The 21,964-nt window shown below is 34.8% G+C and overlaps 1 protein-coding gene and 1 pseudogene across 16 annotated transcripts in view; both read left to right on the forward strand.

Annotated features, from left to right (window-relative positions):
• Positions 1-21,964, forward strand: part of CDC42BPA (CDC42 binding protein kinase alpha) — a 302,649-nt gene that overhangs the window by 178,229 nt on the left and 102,456 nt on the right. For all 16 annotated transcript variants that reach the window (XR_010022324.1, XM_063082833.1, XM_063082832.1 and 13 more), the window contains exon 12: positions 14,508-14,641. Coding sequence is in view for 15 of the 16 variants with exons in the window: in XM_063082833.1 (XP_062938903.1) it covers positions 14,508-14,641 (134 nt within the window). In the remaining variant the exon portion in view is untranslated. The remainder of the gene's footprint in view (positions 1-14,507; positions 14,642-21,964) is intronic.
• On the forward strand, positions 7,081-7,868 carry LOC134366457 (mortality factor 4-like protein 1; annotated as a pseudogene).

Genomic DNA, 21,964 nt, shown 5'->3' on the forward strand with positions numbered 1-21,964 from the left:
TATGAAATAAAAGTAATTTTCAGAAATATTTGTCATCCATTGTCACCTAAAGAAATCTTTTGAGTAATTTAATGCTCTTTCCCTCTTTGTTCCCCATATTTAATGTCATTTGTGTATTGCTACTAATTTTATTAACAGTAATTAGTAAGAAAAATCTGTTGCTCTATGTACAATTCTGCTCTCCTGCAATGCCTGCTTCAATCAAAATTGGATTTGAAATTATTTTTTTAATTTTGAAATTTGACAATGTAAGGTATACTTGAATGTATTTAAGCATAAAACGTGTAACTGAATCATGTAAATAGCATTTTTTAGGGTTAAGTTTATGTAACATAAAATTAACCATTTTAAAGTATATGGTTCAGTGGTATTTAGTATATTGACAATGTTGTGCAGCCATTACTTCTATTTAGTTGTAAAACAAAACCCTATACCCATTATGTAGTGACTCCCCATTTCCCACTCTCTCCAGCCCTGGCAACCACTAATCTGCTTTCTCTCTCTATGGCATTACCTCTTCTGTATATTTTATATAAGTGAAATTTATGTTGTATGATCTTGTGTCTGGCTCCTTTCACTTAGCATCATGTTTTTGTGGTTCATGTTACAGCATCTGTCAGTATTTTATTTCTTTCCATGGCTGAATAATGTGTTGAATGGATATACCACATTTTGTTTATTTGTTGAGCTCTTGACATTTGGGTTATTTCCATCTTTTGGCTATTGTAAATAGTTCTGCTATGAGCATTCACACCCAAGTATTTATTTGAATAATTCTTTTCAGTAGGTTTGGTCTTATACCTAGGAGTGGAATTGCTTGGTCATGTAGTACTGTTCAGCACTTAACTTTTTAAGGAGCCATCAAACTGTTTTACACAGCATGTGTGTCATTTTAAATTCCAACCAGCATTGTACAAAGATTCTGATTTTTGCACATCCTTGCCAAACTTGTTATTTTATATTCTTTTTTAAATTTTAACCATCCTAGTGGATTTGAAGTGGTATCTGATTGTGGTTTTGATTTGCATTTTCCTTATGACTAATGAGAAACTTGTTGGCCATTTGAATTGGGTCATGTTTTTAATAAGTGTATTTAGACCATTTTTATTTAACGCAATTATTGATATGTAGCTATATATGTAATTAATTGTAATGATTGATATTTGAGCTTATAAAATCGTTTTATTTTTTGTTTTTTCTTTGTTGTTTCAGTTTTTCATTTCTCTGTTTTCTTCTTCTCTCTTCCTTTAGATTAAGTGAACATTTTTTAGAATTCCATTTTTGTTAATCTGTAGTATTTTGAGGTATCTCTTTGTTGAGTTTGTTTAGTGGTTGCTTATTTTACCAGTTCGAGTGAAGTATAGAATTCTTATTTCCCTTTACATTTGCTTTCTCTCCCAGTTTATTGTATAATCATCATATTTCCTCTACATATATTTTAGAAGCACATCAGATAACGTTATAATGTTTCCTTCAACCATAAAAAAAGATTTAGAAAACTCAAGAAGGGAAGGAAAGTCTACGTACTGTATTTACCATGCTTTTGCATATCGTCTTCTTTCTTCCTCTCTAACATTCCAGAGTTTCTTCTTTAAATGTTTGCTTTTTGTTTAGAGAACTTGTTTTAGCCATTCTTTTAGGGTAAGCCTACTAGCAACAAATTCTTAGAATATTTTCATCTGAGAATATCTTGATTTTTCTCTTATTCCTAAAGGATATTTTTCTGATTTTTCTGGGCATAGAAAACTGGGTTGACAGGATTTTTGTTTGTTTCTTTGTTTTTGTTTTTTAGCATCTGGAAAATATTGTCCCACTTTCATGCTTTTTTGATGAGAAATTCACTGTCATTTGGAATATTTTTACCCTACCTGTAACATGTTTTTCTGTTACTGCTTTCAAGACTTTTTCTTTAGTGTTCTGATTTTAATTATAGCGATGTATATTAGCATGAATTTCTGTGAATTTATTCTTTTTGGGATTTTTTGTTCTTCTTGAATCTGTAGACTTATGTGTCTTGCCTAACTTGGGAAATGTTTAGGCATTTTTTCTGTGAGTACTTTTTTAGACCTGCTTGTTTTTTCTTCTCCTTCTGGCACTGCAGTGTCACAAAAGTTAGATCTTTCGTTACCATCTCACACATCCCTGACGCCCTCTTAATTTTTTTTAATTCTATTTTTTCCCTTTTGTTTGTATTGGTTAATTTCTACTTTTATATCTTCCAGTTCACTGATTCCTTCCTTCCTTTGGTCCCTCCTTTGTGCTTTGAATCCATCTACTGAGGTATTCATTTCAGTGTGGTATTTATTTATGTTTTTATCTTGTTCTTCATATTTTGTTTCTTTTTGAGATTTTATGTATCTTTGCTCAGGCCTTCTGTTTGTTCATTTGTTTCAAACATGTTCATAATTGCTTATTGAAGCATTTTTATAAGGGCTGCTTTAATGTCTTTATCAGATAATTCTAACATTTCTGTTATCTTGGTGTTTTGCATCTGTTGATAGTCTTTTCTCAGATTTTTCTGATTCTTGGTAGAATGAGTGATTTTCATTTAAAAACTCTGAATCTTATTTAAACCATATTAGCTGGCTTTTCCTGACATGACTCCAGCAGTGGAAAGGGGATTGCTGCCTCAGAACAGCCAGGTCGAAGTTAGTATCCCCCACTTGGTCACCTGCTTTTGACACCAAAAGGGGGCCTCCTCATTACTGCTGAGTGGTGTTGGCAGTTCCAGTTCCCCAGATGGTTTCTGCTGACACTTTCGTGGGGATGGCCTTATAGCCACCGGACAATGGTGAAAGTTCTCACTATTTTTCTGGCACTATCCAGAGGGAAGGGGGAGGAACACCTCATTACTGCTGGGGTGGGGGTAGAAGTCCAGGATCCCCATGTGCTCTTCATTGATGCTGTGTGGAGAAGGGCTTGTTAGCAGCCAATGGGGCTGAGCATCCTGTCTTTCTCTGACACTGCCCTTGCAGTGTATGTGTTTGGGTAACTTGTTACTGCCTTGCGAAGTTGGAAATATAGCTCCCCACTTGTCCTTTGTTGACATGGGTGAGTGTGCGGCCACAGATTTTTCTGTGATGTTTAACTTGAGTAGAATGGTTACTTTCTAATAATTTATGTCTTGCTAGTTTACCCTTTTCCTTGTTCTTTGGCTAGAAGTAGCAGGCTTTTGAGGGGGCTTTTTTTTCTCTATACCTGTTAGTATTTCTGGATTGCTCTTTTCTTCAGCCCTAATTCTGGGATATCTGAACTACAAAGAAAGCCCAGGGATCTCACCACAGTGTTGTTCCTCAGGTCCTAGTTCTCCTCTCCACCTTTTGGAATCTTCTTCTTCTTCTTCTTTTTTTTTTAAATGTATGATATTCAGGGTTTTTAGATGTACTTAATGGGAAGAATGGGAAATATATTTACTCCATCCTCCCAGAACTGAAAGTTCCCAGAGTAAGCTTTTAGAATGTAAATCTGTTCATGTCACAGCTTCAGCATGCATACTTAAATATCTTCATTGGATCCCTGTTGCCTCCAGGATAAAATTAAAAATTTTCAATATGATCACAAGGCCCTTCATTATCATGCATGTATTTGCCTTTCCAGCTTCGTCTCTTGTTACTGCTCCTTACCTACTGATTCCCCCTGTGCTGAACTACTTGTGGTTCCACTTAATGCTTCTCTAGTTCCTTCACATATTTTGTTATTTTTTCCCTTTTCTTTCCTTCTTTTGTCCTCCTCTTTCTTTCTTTTGTCCTTCTTTTCTCTTTTTTCCTCCTTTCCTTTCTTCCTTCCTTTTGTTCATTCATTTATTTATCTACCTATTATATATTTATTTTTACATGCTTGTTTGTTTGCTGGAAACATTCTTCACCTGGCAAACTTGTACTCATCCATAACACTTCTCACTACTGACATATTTTTCTTGTTTGTATATTGTATTTTTGTTTGTTTGTATATTGTCTTCCTTCACCTCATCACTAGACAACAAGCTCCTTGAAAACAGGGACTTTGTTTTATTCATTGATAGGCTCCAAGTGCCTATCATACTATTTGGCTCATAAAAAACCCTAATCAATATTTGTTGACAAATGAATGAGTAAATGAAACATCGCTTCTTTGAAACCTCCCCTGACCAATTTTTAAGGTGTCTCTCTACATTGTGTTTGTACAGGCAATTCCAGCTCATTTTCATCCCTTACATACAAATAAATGGCCCCTGGAAAAGAGTTACCCTAACTTCAAAAATTGGTTACCATACAACTCCTATTGACTGAGATTTCCTTCATTTGGTGTATTTCTATATTCCCCCTAAGTATGGTGTTTGTAGGACTGCTCTTTATTCATTATTTTTTAATCATTTCCCAGGGGTGGAATAGAACCAGTTAAAATAATGTTGCAAGAAAGGGTAAATCCCCGTTTATAGTATTTTTATCTTTCCAGATTCTCTTCTATTGGTTATGTGCTAGTCTCAAGCAGGTGCTCAGTTCCACATTCCATCTCTTCTATATTATTATTCATCCTTTTTCCCCCTATCTTTTTGAAGTTGTGATAAAATATACATAATATAAAAATTACCATTTTAACCATTTGAAGTATATGGTTCAGTGGCATTAAGCACATTCACACTGCTGTGCACCCATCACCAACATCCATCTCCAGAACTTTTTCATCATCCCTAACTGAAACTCTATACCCATTAAGCAATGACTCCCCATTTCTCCCTCCCTCAGCCCATGGCAACCATTATTCTACTTTGTGTCTTTATGAATTTCTCTACTCTAGCAACCTCATATAAGTGGCATCATATAATATTTGTCCTTTTGTGATGGGCTTCCTTCACTAAGCATAATGTGTTCAGGGTTCATCCATATTCAAGCATGTTTCAGAATTTCTTATCTTTTTAAGGCTGATAAATATTCTACCGTATTTATGTAACACATTTTGTTTATCCATTCATCTGTCCATGGACACTTGGGTTGCTTCTATCTTTTAGCTATTGCAAATAATGTTGCTATGAACATGGGTGTGTAAGTATCTGTTTGAGTCCCTACTTTCAGTTCTTTTGAGTTTACACCCACTAGTGGAGTTGCTGGAACACATAGTAATTCTATGTTTAATTTTTTGAGGAATCACCCTGCCATTTCCATAGTGACAGCACCATTTTAAATTTCTACTAGCAACGTTAATTTATTCTTAATTCAGCTTACAAACACATATTTATTGAGTTGCTACTGTGTCCCAAGAATTACACTAGGTACTACAGGCATAGTGATAAACTTGCAGATAAAAGCTGTGTCTTATTGATCATTAGACCCAAGCTATTTTAAATATTTTGACATTAGAGCTAGAGATAAAAAAAATAGGCTCCCCTAAGTACCTGCTTGATGAGCAGCTCTGACGTTAACCCTGGTTCTGAAGGAAAAAAAGCATCCAAAACACCTTCAATCTCATGTTCCTCCAGACACATCTTGAGCAAGGTCTTGAGCCAAACACCCATCGTTAATAACTTTATATCTTGTATTTCCCTATGGCATGTTTTCCAATATTTAAAAATTCCTAAAAATATGTAATAAATTTATTATTATTTACAACCTCTTTATAATGTCTGCTTTTCTACCACACTCTGAACTCTTCAAAGGCAGTGACAGAGTTAGTTTTTCTACTCTATTCCTATGCCAAGGTCACTGCCTGGTACCATATAACAGACACTAAATACATATTTGTTGAGTATCTGTAGACAAAAATAAAAATTCATACTCATTTAATATTTTTATATGAGAAAAGTTTTTTTTTTTCTAAATGAAAAATTTATTATAATGTATAATGTGCTTTTTTAACCCCCATTCTTTCATTGCCTTGAGATTGGGGTCCATGCCTCCATGTGCTGTCTCTGTCACTGTCTCTCCAGCCCTATGCTAACTCTTTCTCCCTCCCTGTCCCTCTATATCTCTGTCTCTGTATCTCTAGTTAGTGGAGGAGGGCAACAAAAGGGAGTCTGTTTTCCCCCATTATGATTAGAAGTAAAATCTGTTTGCATCTCAGACGAGTAAGGAATTATTTTAGTAATAAGAACATAAAGGAAAAGCTATGGCACTGTGTTCCTTACGGATCAGGGAGATGCCTTCAGAGCTCCACCAGCCTCCCTCTGACTCCAGTCTTAACCACTTTCCAATTTACTAGTGTTCCACTTTGGGCACTGATTCATATATGTCTCCTTTTTGCCCTTCTCTCGATTCCTGTAGCACATATAACCTGCCATACAATTTATATTTGATTTTCTGGTTTATTTATGATTTTAAGAGTATTACCTTTGTCCTCCTAACTTGACTATCTCTTTCAAGACAGGGACCATATTTTATATGCAAAATAGTGCAAAGAAAGTTACCGCATATGAATTACACCTTCATTATATCCTCATTAGTAACAGATTGAATTTCAGAATTCTAATAGCAGCCGTGAGCTGAGAACTGTTTAGTTGGTGTGAGCTACTTACTTTCCTAGTACTGCTTCATCTGTTTGTTCACTAAAACTAGTTTTTAATAACTTCATCTAAAATGTTGTAGCTAACTGTGTTGCAAGAGATATTTTTAATAATCGTCGAGTTTTTTCAGAGTTTTAGTCAAATATACTGCTTCCTGTAGTGAAAATAAAGGTTCCTCTGTCTTACCCATTTTTCAATATTGAACGAAGTTCAAAGCATTCTGGATTTTTCTTGATTTGAGTTTTATGTCTTTTGAGAATGCAGATTACAAGTGCTATGCATCTATTCATATTGGAAGATTTTATTTTAAAAAATCCAGCCCAGGATGTAGAACTGGTGGTGCCTGACGGCACATCTGACACGGAGTTGGGTGGGGTAGAGAGTGGTGGGTGGTAGTCACGGGTGGTGGGAGGCAGGAGGAGGCAGTGAATCACTTATAAATGGCACCGAAGCAGGACCCAAAGCCTAAATTCCAGTAGGGTGAGCAAGTGCTATGCTTTCATGGGCTTCTTCTTTATGAAGCAAAGTGTGTAAAGGTTGCCATAAAGGACAAACATGTGAAATACTTTTTACATTACAATTGGTTGGAATAAAAATGGGGATGAATGGGTTCCAGGGAGCAGAGTACTCAAGTACGTGGATACCGGTCTGCAGAAACAGTGAGAACTTCAAGAAACCCATCAGGAGCAGTATGTGGAGGGGAGAAGAAGACATCTGGTCTGCAGTGGAGAATGGTGAAGTGAAAACAAAAAAAGAACAAACAGAAAACACCTGGAAATGGAGATGGTGGCAGTACCAGTGAGACATCTCAGCCTCCTCAGAAGAAAAGGGCCCAAGTTGATCCTACTGTTGAAAATGAGTGAACATTTGTGAACAGAGTTGAAGTTAAAGTTACAGATTCCTGAAGAGCTAAAACCATGACTTGCTGATGACCAGGACTTAATTACCAGGCAAAAACAGCTCTTTCTATCTTCCTGCCAAGAAGAATGTGGACTCCATTCAAAATGATTATGCAAACTACAAGAAATCTCAAGGAAACACAGATACTAAGGAGTATGCTGTTAATGAAGTTGTGGCAGGGATAAAAGAATACTTCAATGTAATGTTGGGCACTCAGCTACTCTGCATATTTGAGAAACCACAGTATGCTGAAATCCTTGCAGGTCGCCCTGATGTACCCATGTCCCAGGTGTATGGAGTGCCATATCTACTGAGATTGTTTGTACGAATTGGAGCAATGTTGGCCTATACACCTCTGGATGAGAAGAGCCTTGCTTTATTACTGAATTATTTTCATGATTTCCTAAAGTACCTGGCAAAGAATTCTGCAACTGTGTTCAGTGCCAGCGATTATGAAGTGGTTGCTCCTGAGTACCACTGGAAAGCTGTGTGAGAAGCACTCTCACTTATGTTAGGATCTCTGTAAACACATTTTTGTTCTTAGTCCTTCTCTTGTACAAATGATGTACTTTGAAAATGTTAGTGTATAACTCAATTGTTGTTTGTTTTCTGTTTGGTTTTAAACAGAGAAAATAAAAGGGGTTACAGCTCCTTTTTTCTTTCCTAATTTTTTTTTTTTTTTCATTTCAAAGTTGCTACCAGTGTATTCAATGATGGACAGCAGAGAGACAAGCTGTAGAGTGTTTTATTGCCTTGTTGACAAAGCTGCTTTTGAATGCTGGTGGTTCTATTCCCTTGACACTCTGCATTTTTATAATACGTGTTAATGCTATATGACAAAATGCTCTGATTCCTAGTGCCAAAGGTTCAAGTTAGTGTACATAACTGAACACACTCATCCATTTGTGCTCCTTTTTTTCCTTTTTTAAAATGATGCTTAAAGTAAAGAGCCCATCCTTTGAAAGCCATCCATGTTGTTCCTTAGGCATTTTATCTTTGCTCAAATGGTGTGAAAATGGTGGCTTATTTCATGGTTTTTGTATTTGTATCTAATGCACATTTTAACATTGTAGACACAATGCGTTGTGTAGCTACAGTTTTCTAGAAAAGTTGATCTTTTTTTAGGCATTGTTTTTCAGATTTACAATAAACATTTTCTTTAAATTTCAAAAAAAAATTGGATGTTTGTCTTTTCTAAAACTTGTTAGCATGGTACATTTCCTTTTGTGCTTCTCGTAATTCACAGGTTGTTGTTTAAATGAGTATTTTGAGCTTTTTAAGCATTCTAAAAGTGTCTGAAATGTGAAACAGAAATCAGACATAGATTTCTCTACAATTCCATTGCAAAGCAACCAAAGTGAAATTTCTGGGGTGGAACTAAAATTAAACCTATATTGAAATAAAACAGCAAAAACACCCTTTAAAGGCTGTTGAATCTATATCATGTAGTACTGTTTGTTATAAACTTTATATGATGCAGAAATTTTATGAAATGATTCTTTGTTTCTAACAAAGAGTAGTTGAAATAAGTCAGTAATTTAGCAATTAAAAAAGAAATTGAACATGCTAAAGAAGAAATCTTCAAAAGTAGAAGAGCTTGGAAGGGATTACTAAATGTACCATATTACTACTCCAGATTGATTTATCTTAACCATAAAATTTGATTAAAATAAGCCAGGAAATGACAAGTTAGCTGCTTCATATTCTAAATTTTGACTCCTAATTACCGGAAATAACAGGCCAAATTGATATCTACTTCAGAAATTACTGAAATCCTGAAAATGTTAAAAACTTAAAATAACAGAAAAAATCATTAAATGTATTTGAAAGAAATTAGTATAAATAGAAAAATTACCTTATGAAATTCTCAAACTTGAAAAAATGATAAAATATATATTTTGGAGCCTCACTTCACTCAGAAGCAGGCAAGAAGCAGAGCATGCCTGGGGTCTTAGGCAGGACCGAGGGCAGCATCCCCCACCCAGAAGCAAGCAAGGAGCATGACAAAAACACTAATTCTGCATGAGTGGCCCACAGTAGCCACTGCTACAGCCATGGCTGCCACAAAAGTGACTTGACGACACAACAGTAGTCACAGCCACTGTGCAGGTGACCCACAGACACACGACTGCATTGACATAAGAAGAGTCAACAACAGAGACCAGAAAAAGAATAGTATGTCTCTCTCCTCAAATTATTCTCCAGAATGATAGAGGAAGCAACTGATCTACCAGATGATCAGACATCAACATAGAGATACTAAAAATAATGAAAACCCAAGAAAATATAACACTACCAAAGAATACAGTAAGTCTCAAGTACCAGGCCCTATAGAGCAGGAAACCATTGAAATGACTTAAAAGGAATTCTTAGCAACAATCTTAAGGAAATTCACTAAGAGAAGACTCAGACAACTTAATGAAATGAGAAAAAAAAAATCCAGGATATGAAGGAGGAAATTTACAAAAAGATAAGTACCTTAAAAGAGAATGTAGCAGAACTCATGGAACTGAAAGATTCACTCATTGAAATAAAAAATGCAGCCGATAGCCTAAGCAGCAGGCTAGAACAAGCAGAAGAAAGAATTTTTGATCTTGAAGATAGTCTTTTAGAAATAACCCAGGTGGACAAAAAAAGGAAAAAAGCATTTAAAAAAATGAAGAAAATGTAAGAGAGCTAGTAGACAACCTTAAGCACACAAACATTCGAATCATGGCTATTCTAGAATGGGAGGAGAAAGCAAAAGGCATAGAAAATCTATTCAATGAAATAATAATGGAAAAATTCCCAGGTATAGGGAGAGACATGGACCTTCAGGTCCAGGAGGCTCAAAGATCCCCAAATAGATTCAACCCCAAAAGATCCTCTCCAAGACACATTATAGTCAAACTGGCCAAGCTAAAAGACAAAGAGAGAATCTTAAAAGAAGCCAGAGAAAAGTGTCACGTCACCTATGAGGGAGAGATCCTATCAGACTAACAGCAGGCTTCTCAACAGAAACTGTACAAGGCAGAAGAAAATGGATGATATATTCAAAATACGAAAAGAAAAAAGAAAACCTGCCTGCCAAGAATACTATACCCAGCAAGGCTATCCTTCAGAAACGAGAGGAAAATACTGTATTTTCCAGACAGACAAAAACTGTGGGAATTCACCACCACATGACCAGCCCTACAGGAAATCCTCAAGGGAGTCCTGGGCTCTGAAAAACAATAATCACTACCACAAATACATAAGAAAGATCAAAATCCACTGGTAGAACAAAAATGTAACCAAGAAAGAGAAAGAAACTAAACATTACCACCACAAAAGACCATAATGACAGTGTAAATATAATGTTGCTCATGTTCTGATTGCTTCACTGATCAGCTTTTCCCCTGTCTCTCTACCTTTCCTTGGGCCTCCCTGTTTCCTGACGTACAGCAGTATTGAAATTAGGCCAATTAATAACCCTGCAGTCGCCTCTAAGTGTTCAAGTGAAAGGAAGAGTCACATGTCTTATCACTTTAAATCAAAAGCTAGGAATGATTAAACTTAGTGAGACAGGCATGTCAAAAGCCGATATAGGCCAAATACTTAGTTTCTTGTACGAGGTAGTTAGCCAAGTTGTGAATGCAAAGGAATAGTTCCTTGAAGGAAAGTAAAAATGTTATAACAGTGCATTAGTCCATTTCTGTTGCTTAGAACAGATTGCCTGAAACTGGGCAGTTTATAATGAAAAGAGGCTTATTTGGCTCACAAATCTGGGACAGCTACATCTGGTGCAGGTTTCAGGATGCTTCTACTCATGGTGGAAAATGGCAGGCCAACCCATGGGCACAAGCAGATCTTATGGCTAGAGGAAGCAAGAGGGATAGAGAGAGGAGAGGTGCCAGTGTCTTTTAAACAACCAGCTGTCATTGGAACTAACAAAGTGAGAACTTACTACCCCCACCTGCCAGGGAGAGCATTAATCCATTCATGGGGGATCCACCCCCATGACTCAAACAGCTCCCAACACTGCCACATTGGGGATCAGATTTCCACATGAGCTTTGGGGGACAATAACATCCAAACTCTGTCAACCAGCAAACACACAGGTAAGAAAGTAAAACAGCCCCATTGCTGATATGGAGAAAGTTTTGGTCTGGATAGAAGATCCAACCAGCTACAACATTCCTTCAAGACAAAGCCTAATCCAGAGCTGGGTCCTAACTCTCCTCAATTCTGTGAAGACAGAGATGAAGAAGCTGTGGAAGAAAAGTGTGAAGCTAGCAGTTTGGTTCATGAGGTTTGAGGAAAGAAGCCGTCTCCATAACATGAAGTGCCCAGTGAAGCAGCAGTGTTGACGTAGAAGCTGCAGTATCCAGAAAATCTAGCTAAGATCATTGATGACTGATGGCAACACTCAACAACACATTTCTAATGTAGATGAAACAGCCTTCTTTCTATTGGAAGATGCCTTCTAGGACTTTCCTAGCTAGAGAAGAGAAGTCAATGCCTGGCTTCAAAGCTTCAAAGGACAGGGTGACTCTCTTGCTAGGGGCTAATGAAGCTGGTGACATTAAGTTGAAGCAAATGCTTGCTTACTGTCCCCCAAATCCTAAAGCCCTTAAAAATGATGCTAAGCATGCTCTGCCTGTGCTCTGTAAATGGAACAACAAAGCCTGGATGACACAGCACATCTGTCTATAGCTATGTTTACTGAGTATTTTAAGCTCACTGTTGAGACTTATTGCTCAGAAAAAAGATTCCTTTCAAAATTTTACTGCTCATTGATACCCAAGAGCTCTGATGGAGATATACAAGGAGATTAATGTTGTTTTCATGCCTGCTAACACAACATCTCTTGTCCAGCCTATGGATCAAGTAGTAATTTTGATTTTCAAGTGTTATTATTTAAGAAATATATTTTGTAAGGCTGTAGCTGCCATAGTGATTCCTCTGATGGATCTGGGCAAAACAAATGGAAAACTTTCTGAAAAGGATTCAGCATTCTAGATGCCATTAAGGACATTTGTGATTCATGGGAGGAGGTCAAAATATCCATATTAGCAGGAGTTTGGAAGAAGATGATCCCAGTTCTCATGGATGACTTTGAGGGTTTCAAGACTTCCGTAGAGGATGTAACTGCAGATGTGATGGAAATAGCAAGAGAAATTGAATTAGAAGTGGAGACTGAAGATGGGACTGACTTGCTGCAGTCTCAGTAAAACAGATGAGGAGTTGCTTTTTACAAATGAGCAAAAGACAGTGGTTTGTTGAGATGGACTGTACCAGTGAAGACACTGTGAGCACTGTTGAAATGACAACAAAGGACTTAGAATATTACATACACTTAGTTGATAAAGCAGAGACAAGGTTTGAGAGGACTGACTCCAATTTTCAAAGTTCTTCTGGGTAAAATGGTATCAAACAGCATTGCCTTCTACAGAGAAAACATGAAAGGAAGATAAGCAGGAAACTTCTTTGTTGTCCTGTTTTAAGAAATTGCCACAGCCACCCCCACCTTTAGCAACCATCACCCTGATCAGTCAGCAGCCACCAACATTGAGGCCAGATCTTCCACCAGCAGAAAGGCTTGTTGAAGGCTCAGATGATTGTTTGCATTCTTTAACAATAAAGTATTTTAAAATTAAGGTATGTACATTTTTCTAGATACAATGCTATTGTGCACTTAATAGACTACAATACAGTGTAATTCATAACTTTTATATGCACTTGGAAACCAAAAAATTTGTGTGACTCTCTTTGTCGTGATATTCTCTTTATTGCGGTTATCTGGAACCAAATCTGCAATATCTCTAACATACGCCTGTATCTTCAAAACTGGTAAAAAAAAAAAAAACAAAAAAAAAACTATGCATAGATACATCTAGACTTTAAAAATAGCTAAGTTTTTAATCTATAAATTTAGCAAACTATATCTCAGCAAATTATTATATTTAAGAACTCTAGAACTATTTAGTGCATGATATACTAATATATTTAAAGGATTTTTAGACTATAGGACTTGTCTACACAAACGAACACACAAATGAAATGCTCTTCTTAATAGGACTAACATATTATTAACACTACTTTATTCAAAGCATTAAATCAACAATATACAATACTGTGTGCATTTGTTCCTATACTTTAATGTACAAATGAATCACCTGAGGAGCTTATATAGGTTCTGAATCATAAGGTCCAGGTTGGGACCTGAGTTCTGCATATCTAAGTCCCTGCAGGATACTGATGCTACTTGTCTGGGGATGACATTTAAAATGATACGGTTGGAAAGAACAGAAAATATCCAGAACAATTAATTATGGATGTGTTTAGATCTTTTATTTTCACTGACTTCATTTCTTTAATTTGCTAGCTTACTTTTGATGCCAGGAACATTTTATATCAATTTATTATATTTTATTTAAACATATGTTAAAATTAATCATTTCGTTTTGTTTCATAACAACCCTTCTGATCTGATAATGGTAAACACTATTTAATGACATTACTTTCTAAACTGGAGAGGTCATTGCAAATTTCTTGGGCTCTGGTCTTAGCTCTGGTGCTCACTTAACAATGCCATCTTAGGCAAGTTATTCAACTTCCTGTTTTTTCATCTGAAAAATGGAAGAACTGATTTAGGTCACAGGTTTCTAGATACATACTTTTAGAAATCAGAGTTCATTCTTCAAATAACCAGTGGTGAAACTAGTCTAGGTGATCTGGAACCACACTATTACAAGCAAAACTTTCTTACAATCTAATTTGACTAACATGAGCACTTGGATGCTTATCAACAGTAGAGACAAACTTGTCTTTTTTGTTTGTTTGATTGGTTTTGTTCTTTTTTCTTAGATTTAAGATTTAATTGGTCTGAAGGTGCTATTTTGGGGAGCATGGTCTTTTTCCTGATAGATATGTAAGGCATTCCCACACATAAGTTTTGTGCATCTTCATACTGGTCTACGCCATTCGCCATCTTTACGGTGAACTGATATGCATTTAATTTGTCATGAGTTATACTAGTATGTGGTGCCGATAGACCTAACACCAAATTCAAAATACTTCTTTAAAAAATTTTTAGTTGTTTTAAACCTTGGGTTCAAGCATTTGCTTTCATATAAATAGTGAAAGAACCATTGTCTTTTTTGTTTTTTAGCATTGAGTCATTTGGAACAGCAACTTGAAGAAGCTAATTCTGTGAGGCGAGAACTAGATGATGCTTTTAGACAAATCAAGGCTTATGAAAAGCAAATCAGAACGTTACAACAAGAAAGGGAAGACCTAAATAAGGTAAAAATGAGTAGATTGTTAAAAGGTTTTCTGTATTCATAATCTTGTATAATTACAATATGAAGGCATTCATAATAAATTACAAAAATACATAGTATACTTTATCTTTAAAAGAAGTTGGTTTTAAAACTTAAGAATTATTTTGGCATATGTCATTTGATTATATACTACTAATGAAACTTCTATATTCTTTACGCTTTAAAGGTCAGAATCCTTTTTTTAAAAAAACGTTAATAATCAAAGGACTTGATTAAAAGTGAATATTATTGAAAAAGAAACATGAAGAAATAAGAGAATAGTAGAATCTGTTAAGTCTGTATAAAAAAATTAAAAATACAGGCATATTTTCATTATATCTTGCTGATGTGAACATTCTTAAAAGATTATAATTTAAGATTTCTTTGCTGATTTAATTTCTTTTAAAATGTTGGTTTATCTTTCAAAGCAGCCTGGACAAACAAGCGAAGGTCATTTTCATAAGAATTTTGCGTAATACTTAAACAGTATTATAAAATGTCAACAAAATTTATTGATAGCTAATAAGACTGTGTAGCACAGCCCAAAAGGGTGATTAATATTTGAGCACTAAAGTGAATGCCTTACTTGAACCACATGCTGTTGCTGTTAAGTGCTGAGGCTTTCATTAATATGCAAAAAATGTTAGGACCGATACTAGCCAGCACATACAAGAAATCAGCAGTTTATGGCAAAGTGCAAATTGTATTCAATAATGTAATATATAATGCACTGATAATACAGAGTGAAGCTTTTCTGGGGAGGATTTATAAGTCTTGCTGCCATTAAAGAAACAGAGGGAATTAAAAGTGAAAGGAATAACGTTTTGCTGATGAAGCTAATCAAAAGGACTAACAGAGAAAGCTATTAAAGATTAAATTAAGTTAGATCAGTACATTTTTACTTTCTGCTTAGTGCAGTTTCAAGCAGTGTTTTGTTTAGATCCATTTGGATTTATGGCCAATTTAATATTTGGCATTAATAATAGTTAGATGTTCTATTTGCTTTAATAATATAGTAATATTTGTGGTTTACTACTTTGTATTGGTAGCATTACTCAGTTAAATTTAGTTATTAACATAATAAGGATGGAAATCTGTTATCTACATTTATAGTAACAGATATTTTTCCAATTTTTAATAAATTTTAATGTTAAAAATCCTTTCAGAATATTTTGAGGAAAGGGTAATGCTGAAAAGAAGCAGATTATACCAATAAAGAATTTTAAGTGATTTGCTTAATATCCTACAGGCAGTAGAAATCATCATTCTCCACATCCTTGCCAACATTTTTTATCTTTTTGTCTTTCTGACAATAGTCATTCTAACATGTGTGAGGTAATATCACATTGGGGTTTTGATTTTCGTTTCTCTGATGATTAGTGATGTTGATAACCTTTTCGAATACCTATTGGCTATTTGTATGTCATTCTTGGAGGAATGTCCATTGAAGTTCTTTGCCCATTTTTAATTGGGTTAACAATTATTCTATTAAATGATAATGCCAAATCATTTTCCAGTGTAACAATTTACATACCCACCAGTAGTGTATAGGAGTTTCTGTGTTCAACAGTACTTCATATTACCAGATTTATTACTTTTGGCCAAGCTAGTCTAACTGAGATTTTTAGATCTAAAATGATGTTTAATGTGGTTTCAATTTGCATTTCTCTAATTTCTAATGAGGTCAAGTATCTTTACATATGACTATTTATCATTTACATTTCTTCTTTTGAGAAATGCCTGTTAATATTTTTTGTACATTTTTCTGTTAAATTGTTTGTCTTTTTCTTATTGGTTTGTAAGAATCCTTAAAAATTTCTGGATATGCTAATCTTTTATCAGTTATGTTTGTTACAGATGTTTCTTAGTGGCTTGCCTTTTTACTTTCTTATGGAATCTTTTGATTAACAAAAGTTCTCAGGTTTAACACAGTCAAATTTATCAGTATTTTTATGGTTAATGCATTTGCTGGCTTGTAAAAGAAATCTGTGGTTAAAAAAAAAAATTCTAAAAATAAATTCAAAACATTCTCCTGAATTTTTATCTTGAAGTTTTTGTTTGATCTTTCATATTTATGTCTTTAATCCACCAGAAATTCATTTTTGTGTATCATGTGAGATAAGGATCTGATTTCACTTTTTCCCATGTAGCTTACCAGTTGTTCATTTATTAAATAGGCCATCCTTTGTTCAGTGGTGTGGAATGTCACCTCTATCAAATATCAAATTTCTGTATATGCATGGGTCTGTATCTTAACTCTTTCTATTCCTTGAAAACTTTGATGGAATTTTGATTTAAATCATGGTGAATCTATAGATCAGTTTTGGGAGTATTGACATCATTATAGTTTTGAGTCTTTGAATTCTTATTTTCCATATTTATTAATATTATTCTGAATGTACACACAAATTTCAAGAGCAGAGCAGATTATTATTATTTACATAAAATACAGCAGATAATAACCATGTGGCTCCCTTGTGTGCCAGTTCTTACCTCTGGGGCAATGCCCTGAGAGTTGGCTAAATAAAACCCCACAACATAAGGAGTCTGTATTGCAATTAAGGAACCCACAAAAAATTATCCATGTGTTATATAGAGGAAAGAGGCAGATGCTTTCTTCGTCCCTCCCAACCCCACTTCTGAAAGAGTCTCCTTGGAAACCTAAAGAGAAGGATCCAGGGTTCTTTCTCTCCCTTCGGAATGTAAATAAGTCACTCCAGTGGAAAGCCCAGAATCTCCAGCTCCACAGAGGAAGTCTTCCTGGTCCAGGCTCTTATTCTCTCCCACCCTACCTTGGAATGTAAACACATTACCTCCAGAAGGTAAATCTTTTTGGAGTTTTCTCACTATTTAAATTAGTCATAAATTACTTTCCAAGACTTGCATTTAGCCCAGGTCCCAAGTTTTAGTAAAATTTGTTCAGAAGGGCCTAACAGTGCAAAAACACATAAATAGTTTCTTGGCTGCCCCCACAATCTTTTTATCCATAAACATGATATCTCTCAACATATTTAAAGTCTTTTAAGATGTTTTTCCATAAAATTTCATTCAGCTCTCATTTGTCTTTGTAAAAATTTATTATTCTAATTTTCACATTTTAAATATCTTTAAAATTTATGTTTTCTTACTGATTTTTCTATATTGATTTTGTTCTAGCAGCATTGCTCAAGTCTCATTAATTATAATGGGATGTTTCAGATTCTTTCAGGTTTTCTGCAAATAATGTTTGCATTATTTACTATTGTTTCTTCCTTTTGGATTTTTATGAATTTTCTTTTTCTCCTTGTGTTACTGCATTAGCTAGGAACACAGTACAATGTTGACTAGAAGTGGTGATAGCAGACATCACCGTCTTTCTCCTGATTTTAAAGAATATACCTCTGATATTTCACCACTAATAATCTTTGCTGTAAGTTTTTAGTAAATACTTTCTATCAGGCTAAGGAGGTTACCTTCTGCACTTATTTTGCTAATCATTTTTTATTAAGAATTGCTATTGGAACTATGAAAGAATAAAATCACAACAATTTCAAAGATCTCAATTGGCTTTATAGAGATTCTAGAATGAGGCAATATATTATTCCATAAAATAGAATGAGTGTTGAGAAGGATGAAGAGGGTAGAAATGAAGAACAAAAAGCAGATTGGTCATTTTATAGTTACTTCCTTGTAAGGTTGGGGACAGGAAGACAAAATAATAGAAAAAAATCACTGACTAGTTAACATCAGGTTACTTCATGCTGTCTCTTTTGTGGTAAGAATTAAAGGAGAGGGAACTTTATCATACCTATTGAAAATTAAAACTGGCCTGTTTGGGAAATTAATTTCCCAGATTTCTAGGAAGGTCAGACCACAAACTAAGTGACATGGAACTTAGCAGGGGTGACTCTATTTTGATTAAAAACAAAAATTTTTTTTTCATTGAAACATAATTGAATAAATTAATAAGCTGGTGTAGTGCATTACATTTATAGACTTTTTCTAATATTAAACCAGTGCTACATTTCCGGGTTAAGCATAAATTGCTCATATATTATCTTCTAAATAATAACATGATAGGATAGGTAACACTGATGTAGCAGATATGGGAAAATTATAAGTCCTGCTGGCTAGATCTGGGTTCTTGGTGTTTCGAACAAAGAATTGGACGAGACACGCCAGATATGAAAAGTAAAGGCAGTTTTATTTAGCAAAGGAAGAGGGACGAGTGCGCTCCAGAGAAAATGGAGTGGACTCCAGCGAGAGAGAAGAGTGCCAGGAGCCCCGACAGTTACATTCTGGGGCTTTTAAGTCCTCTGAGCTGGATTTTTGCCATTTGGTCATTGGTTGAGCCCTGAACGTAATCTCTGTCGAACTGGTTAAAGAGATTGGCACCGTAGCTGGTGGAAACTCATTGGTCTAACTGAATGGCGCCCACAGTGGTGGGGGGCTCCCCGTCTGGAGTTGTCTTTGTCTCCTATGGTCACTTCTGTGCATGGCTGTGCCTGTTTAGGGAACCCATTTGTTCCATTTGCAAGTACCAGCTTTTCCTTTTCCCTCTTTTCTCTCTCTAGCTTCCTGCCTCAATATCAGTTCTAATAGCACTGTTCTATGTGCTTTACATATCTTAGATTATTTAATAATCATCGTAGTCCCAAGAGTTAGGTATTACCATTATTATTATCATTATTCTCATTTTACAAATGGTGAGACTGAGCATTGAGAAGTTAAGTACACTTGCTCAAGGCCATAGAGATAGAAAGTGGTGGAGCTAAAATGTTGTCACAAGGAGTCTAGCTCCTGAGTTCATGCATATCCACTTTATATATTACTAGAACTGATTTGCTAATTTCTTTAAAATCTTTACCTTTGTTTTCATGAATGAGACTGGCTTATAATTTTTTTCTCTTACCTTTCTGGTCTTGGGTAGCATTGTCTCTGTTTCTGTTCTGTTGATAAGGTTGTGTGAGAGAAATGCTCTGTTCCTTCAAACAATGGAAGAATCGTAAAACCATCTGGGTCTCGAGGTTCTCCCTCACCACTGGGAGGATGGGGAAATTTTGTTAACTATTGGTTCAGTTACTTTAATTGTCATAGGGCTATTTAGGCATTATTTCTCTTAAAACAGTTTTGATAAATTTTATTTTTCTGAGAATTTGTTCATTTCATAAATTAACAAATTTATTGGCATAGGGTTCATCATATTTTCTTTTTTGATCTCGTCTAGATTTTTGGTTATAGCTTCTATTTCTTTCCTATTATTATTCCTTTGCGCCTTTATGCTTGTTCCCTTGATTGATCTCACCAGGTATCTATTTTATTATTTTTCTCAAAGAACCAACTTTTGGCTTTGTCGATACTCATTATTGTCTCATTTCTATTTCCTTGATTTAGGAGCTTATCTTAGTTAACCTCTTCCTCATACGGGAAGGGAGAGCGTTATTTTGCTGGTCTCTTTCTAAGTTCTTAAGTAGAACCTCACTGAATTTTTAACCTTTTTTTCCTCTAAGTGCAAATAATTCAGGCTATAAATTCCCCCCTAAGTATAGCTTTTATTGCATCTCCAGATTTTAATATATACTAACCTTTTTTTCCCCTTGTAATTTTCATTTTTTTTTTAGTTTTAAATATTTTAATATCCTTTAGGATTTTTCTCATTGACCAATGAGTTATTTATAAGTATGTTTAAAAACTTTCAGTGCGTAGAGTTTTATCTTTTATTATTGATTTCTAATTTAATTGCAATGTTATTAAAGAACTTGATCTGTATATCTGCCCTTTGGAATCTACTGAGACTTGCATTATAGCCTAGACTGTTCCATTTTTAAAATGTTCAATGTGTGTTCTTGAAAAGAGTGTATGTTCCCAATATAGGGTGTAACCTTCTATGCATGAACCTTGTTGATTAAGCTTTTCAATTTTTCTTTATATTCACTATTTTGCTTGGTTTATCTGTTAATAATTAAGAAATTGAAATTCTCATTATGGTGATATATTTACCAATTTTTCTCGGAAGTTCTACCAATTCCTTTTTAATGTATTTTGAGACTATCTTATAAAATGCACAGAAGTTTAGAATGGTAGTTCTTCTTAGCATATTGAATTTTATCATCGTGTTGTGACATTCCCTATCCTTTAGTAGAATAATGCTTTTTCTACTAAAGACTAGATTTTGTTTCTTAATCCGGTCTAACAAACTGCCTTTAACTGGTGAGCTTAGCCCTTTTATATTTATTTTGATTGCTAACGTATGTGGACATGTTTCTACCACTTTCTTTTTGCTTTGTGTTTGTCATACTTTTTCTGTGCTTCTTTTTGTCTCTCCTTTCTTCCATTTTAAAACATTTTAAATTGTGGTAAAATACACGTAACATAAAATTTGCCATCTGAACCATTTTTGAATACTCGGTCCAGTAGGGTTAAGTACATACACATTGTTGTGCTGCAACCAATCTCCAGAATTCTTTTCGGTTTGTAAAATCCTTTCATACTTTTTTGCAGCTGGCTGGTGCAGGGTTCAAACCGTGGACCTCTGTATTATCAGCACCGCACTCTAACCAACTGAGCTAACCAGCCAGCTCCTCTTCTTACTTTTTAATTGAGGTTTTTGTTTGTTTTCTTGTTCTCCTTGAATTTCACCGTGTATATTAACAAACTCTAAGTTTTGTTTCTTAAACTACTACCCCCAAACAATTTAAGTGCCTCTTCCCAACTTCTTTGCTGTTATTGACCAATATTGTAGTTATGTCCTTGGTTTACTGTACAAATTAGACAATTTTATAGTATCTTATATACGTGTTTGTTTACATTCACATTTGCATTTACTGATTTCTTAGCCCTCCATTTCTCTAAAATCGTTTTTCTTTTTCTGGAGATAAAGCTCTACAGGTTTCCTTAGTACGTATCTGGTAAACTCTGTCAATTTTTGTTTATATAAAGCCTCATACCTGAAATTTTTCTGCATATATAATTTTAATTATTTTCTCATCTCTTTGAAAATATTTTTCCCTGTTTCTGTTTCTATTGTTACTTCTTTGATCTGTTCTAAGTCTAATTATCTTCTATTTTTCCTTTTTTTTTAAGGATAGGAAATATGTGATTTGTCTTTTGGGTCTCTGATTTCTTTAAAGGTCTTTTATTTATTTTTTGTGTTATCCAGTTTCATTTTTCTAACATTTCTGTGTTTGTGTTTCTCTTTATCTTTCTTGCTTTGTAAATGTAGAGCTTCCTGTACTGGTGGATCCATGTCTTTAATTTTAACACATTTTTTCTTTTCTAAATATTCTGTAAAGTTCTTCCATAAATCTGCTTGGTTGTTTTTAATAGT

The sequence above is a fragment of the Cynocephalus volans genome, chromosome 18 (genome assembly GCF_027409185.1).
Source record: "Cynocephalus volans isolate mCynVol1 chromosome 18, mCynVol1.pri, whole genome shotgun sequence".
NCBI classification, from domain to species: domain Eukaryota; kingdom Metazoa; phylum Chordata; class Mammalia; order Dermoptera; family Cynocephalidae; genus Cynocephalus; species Cynocephalus volans.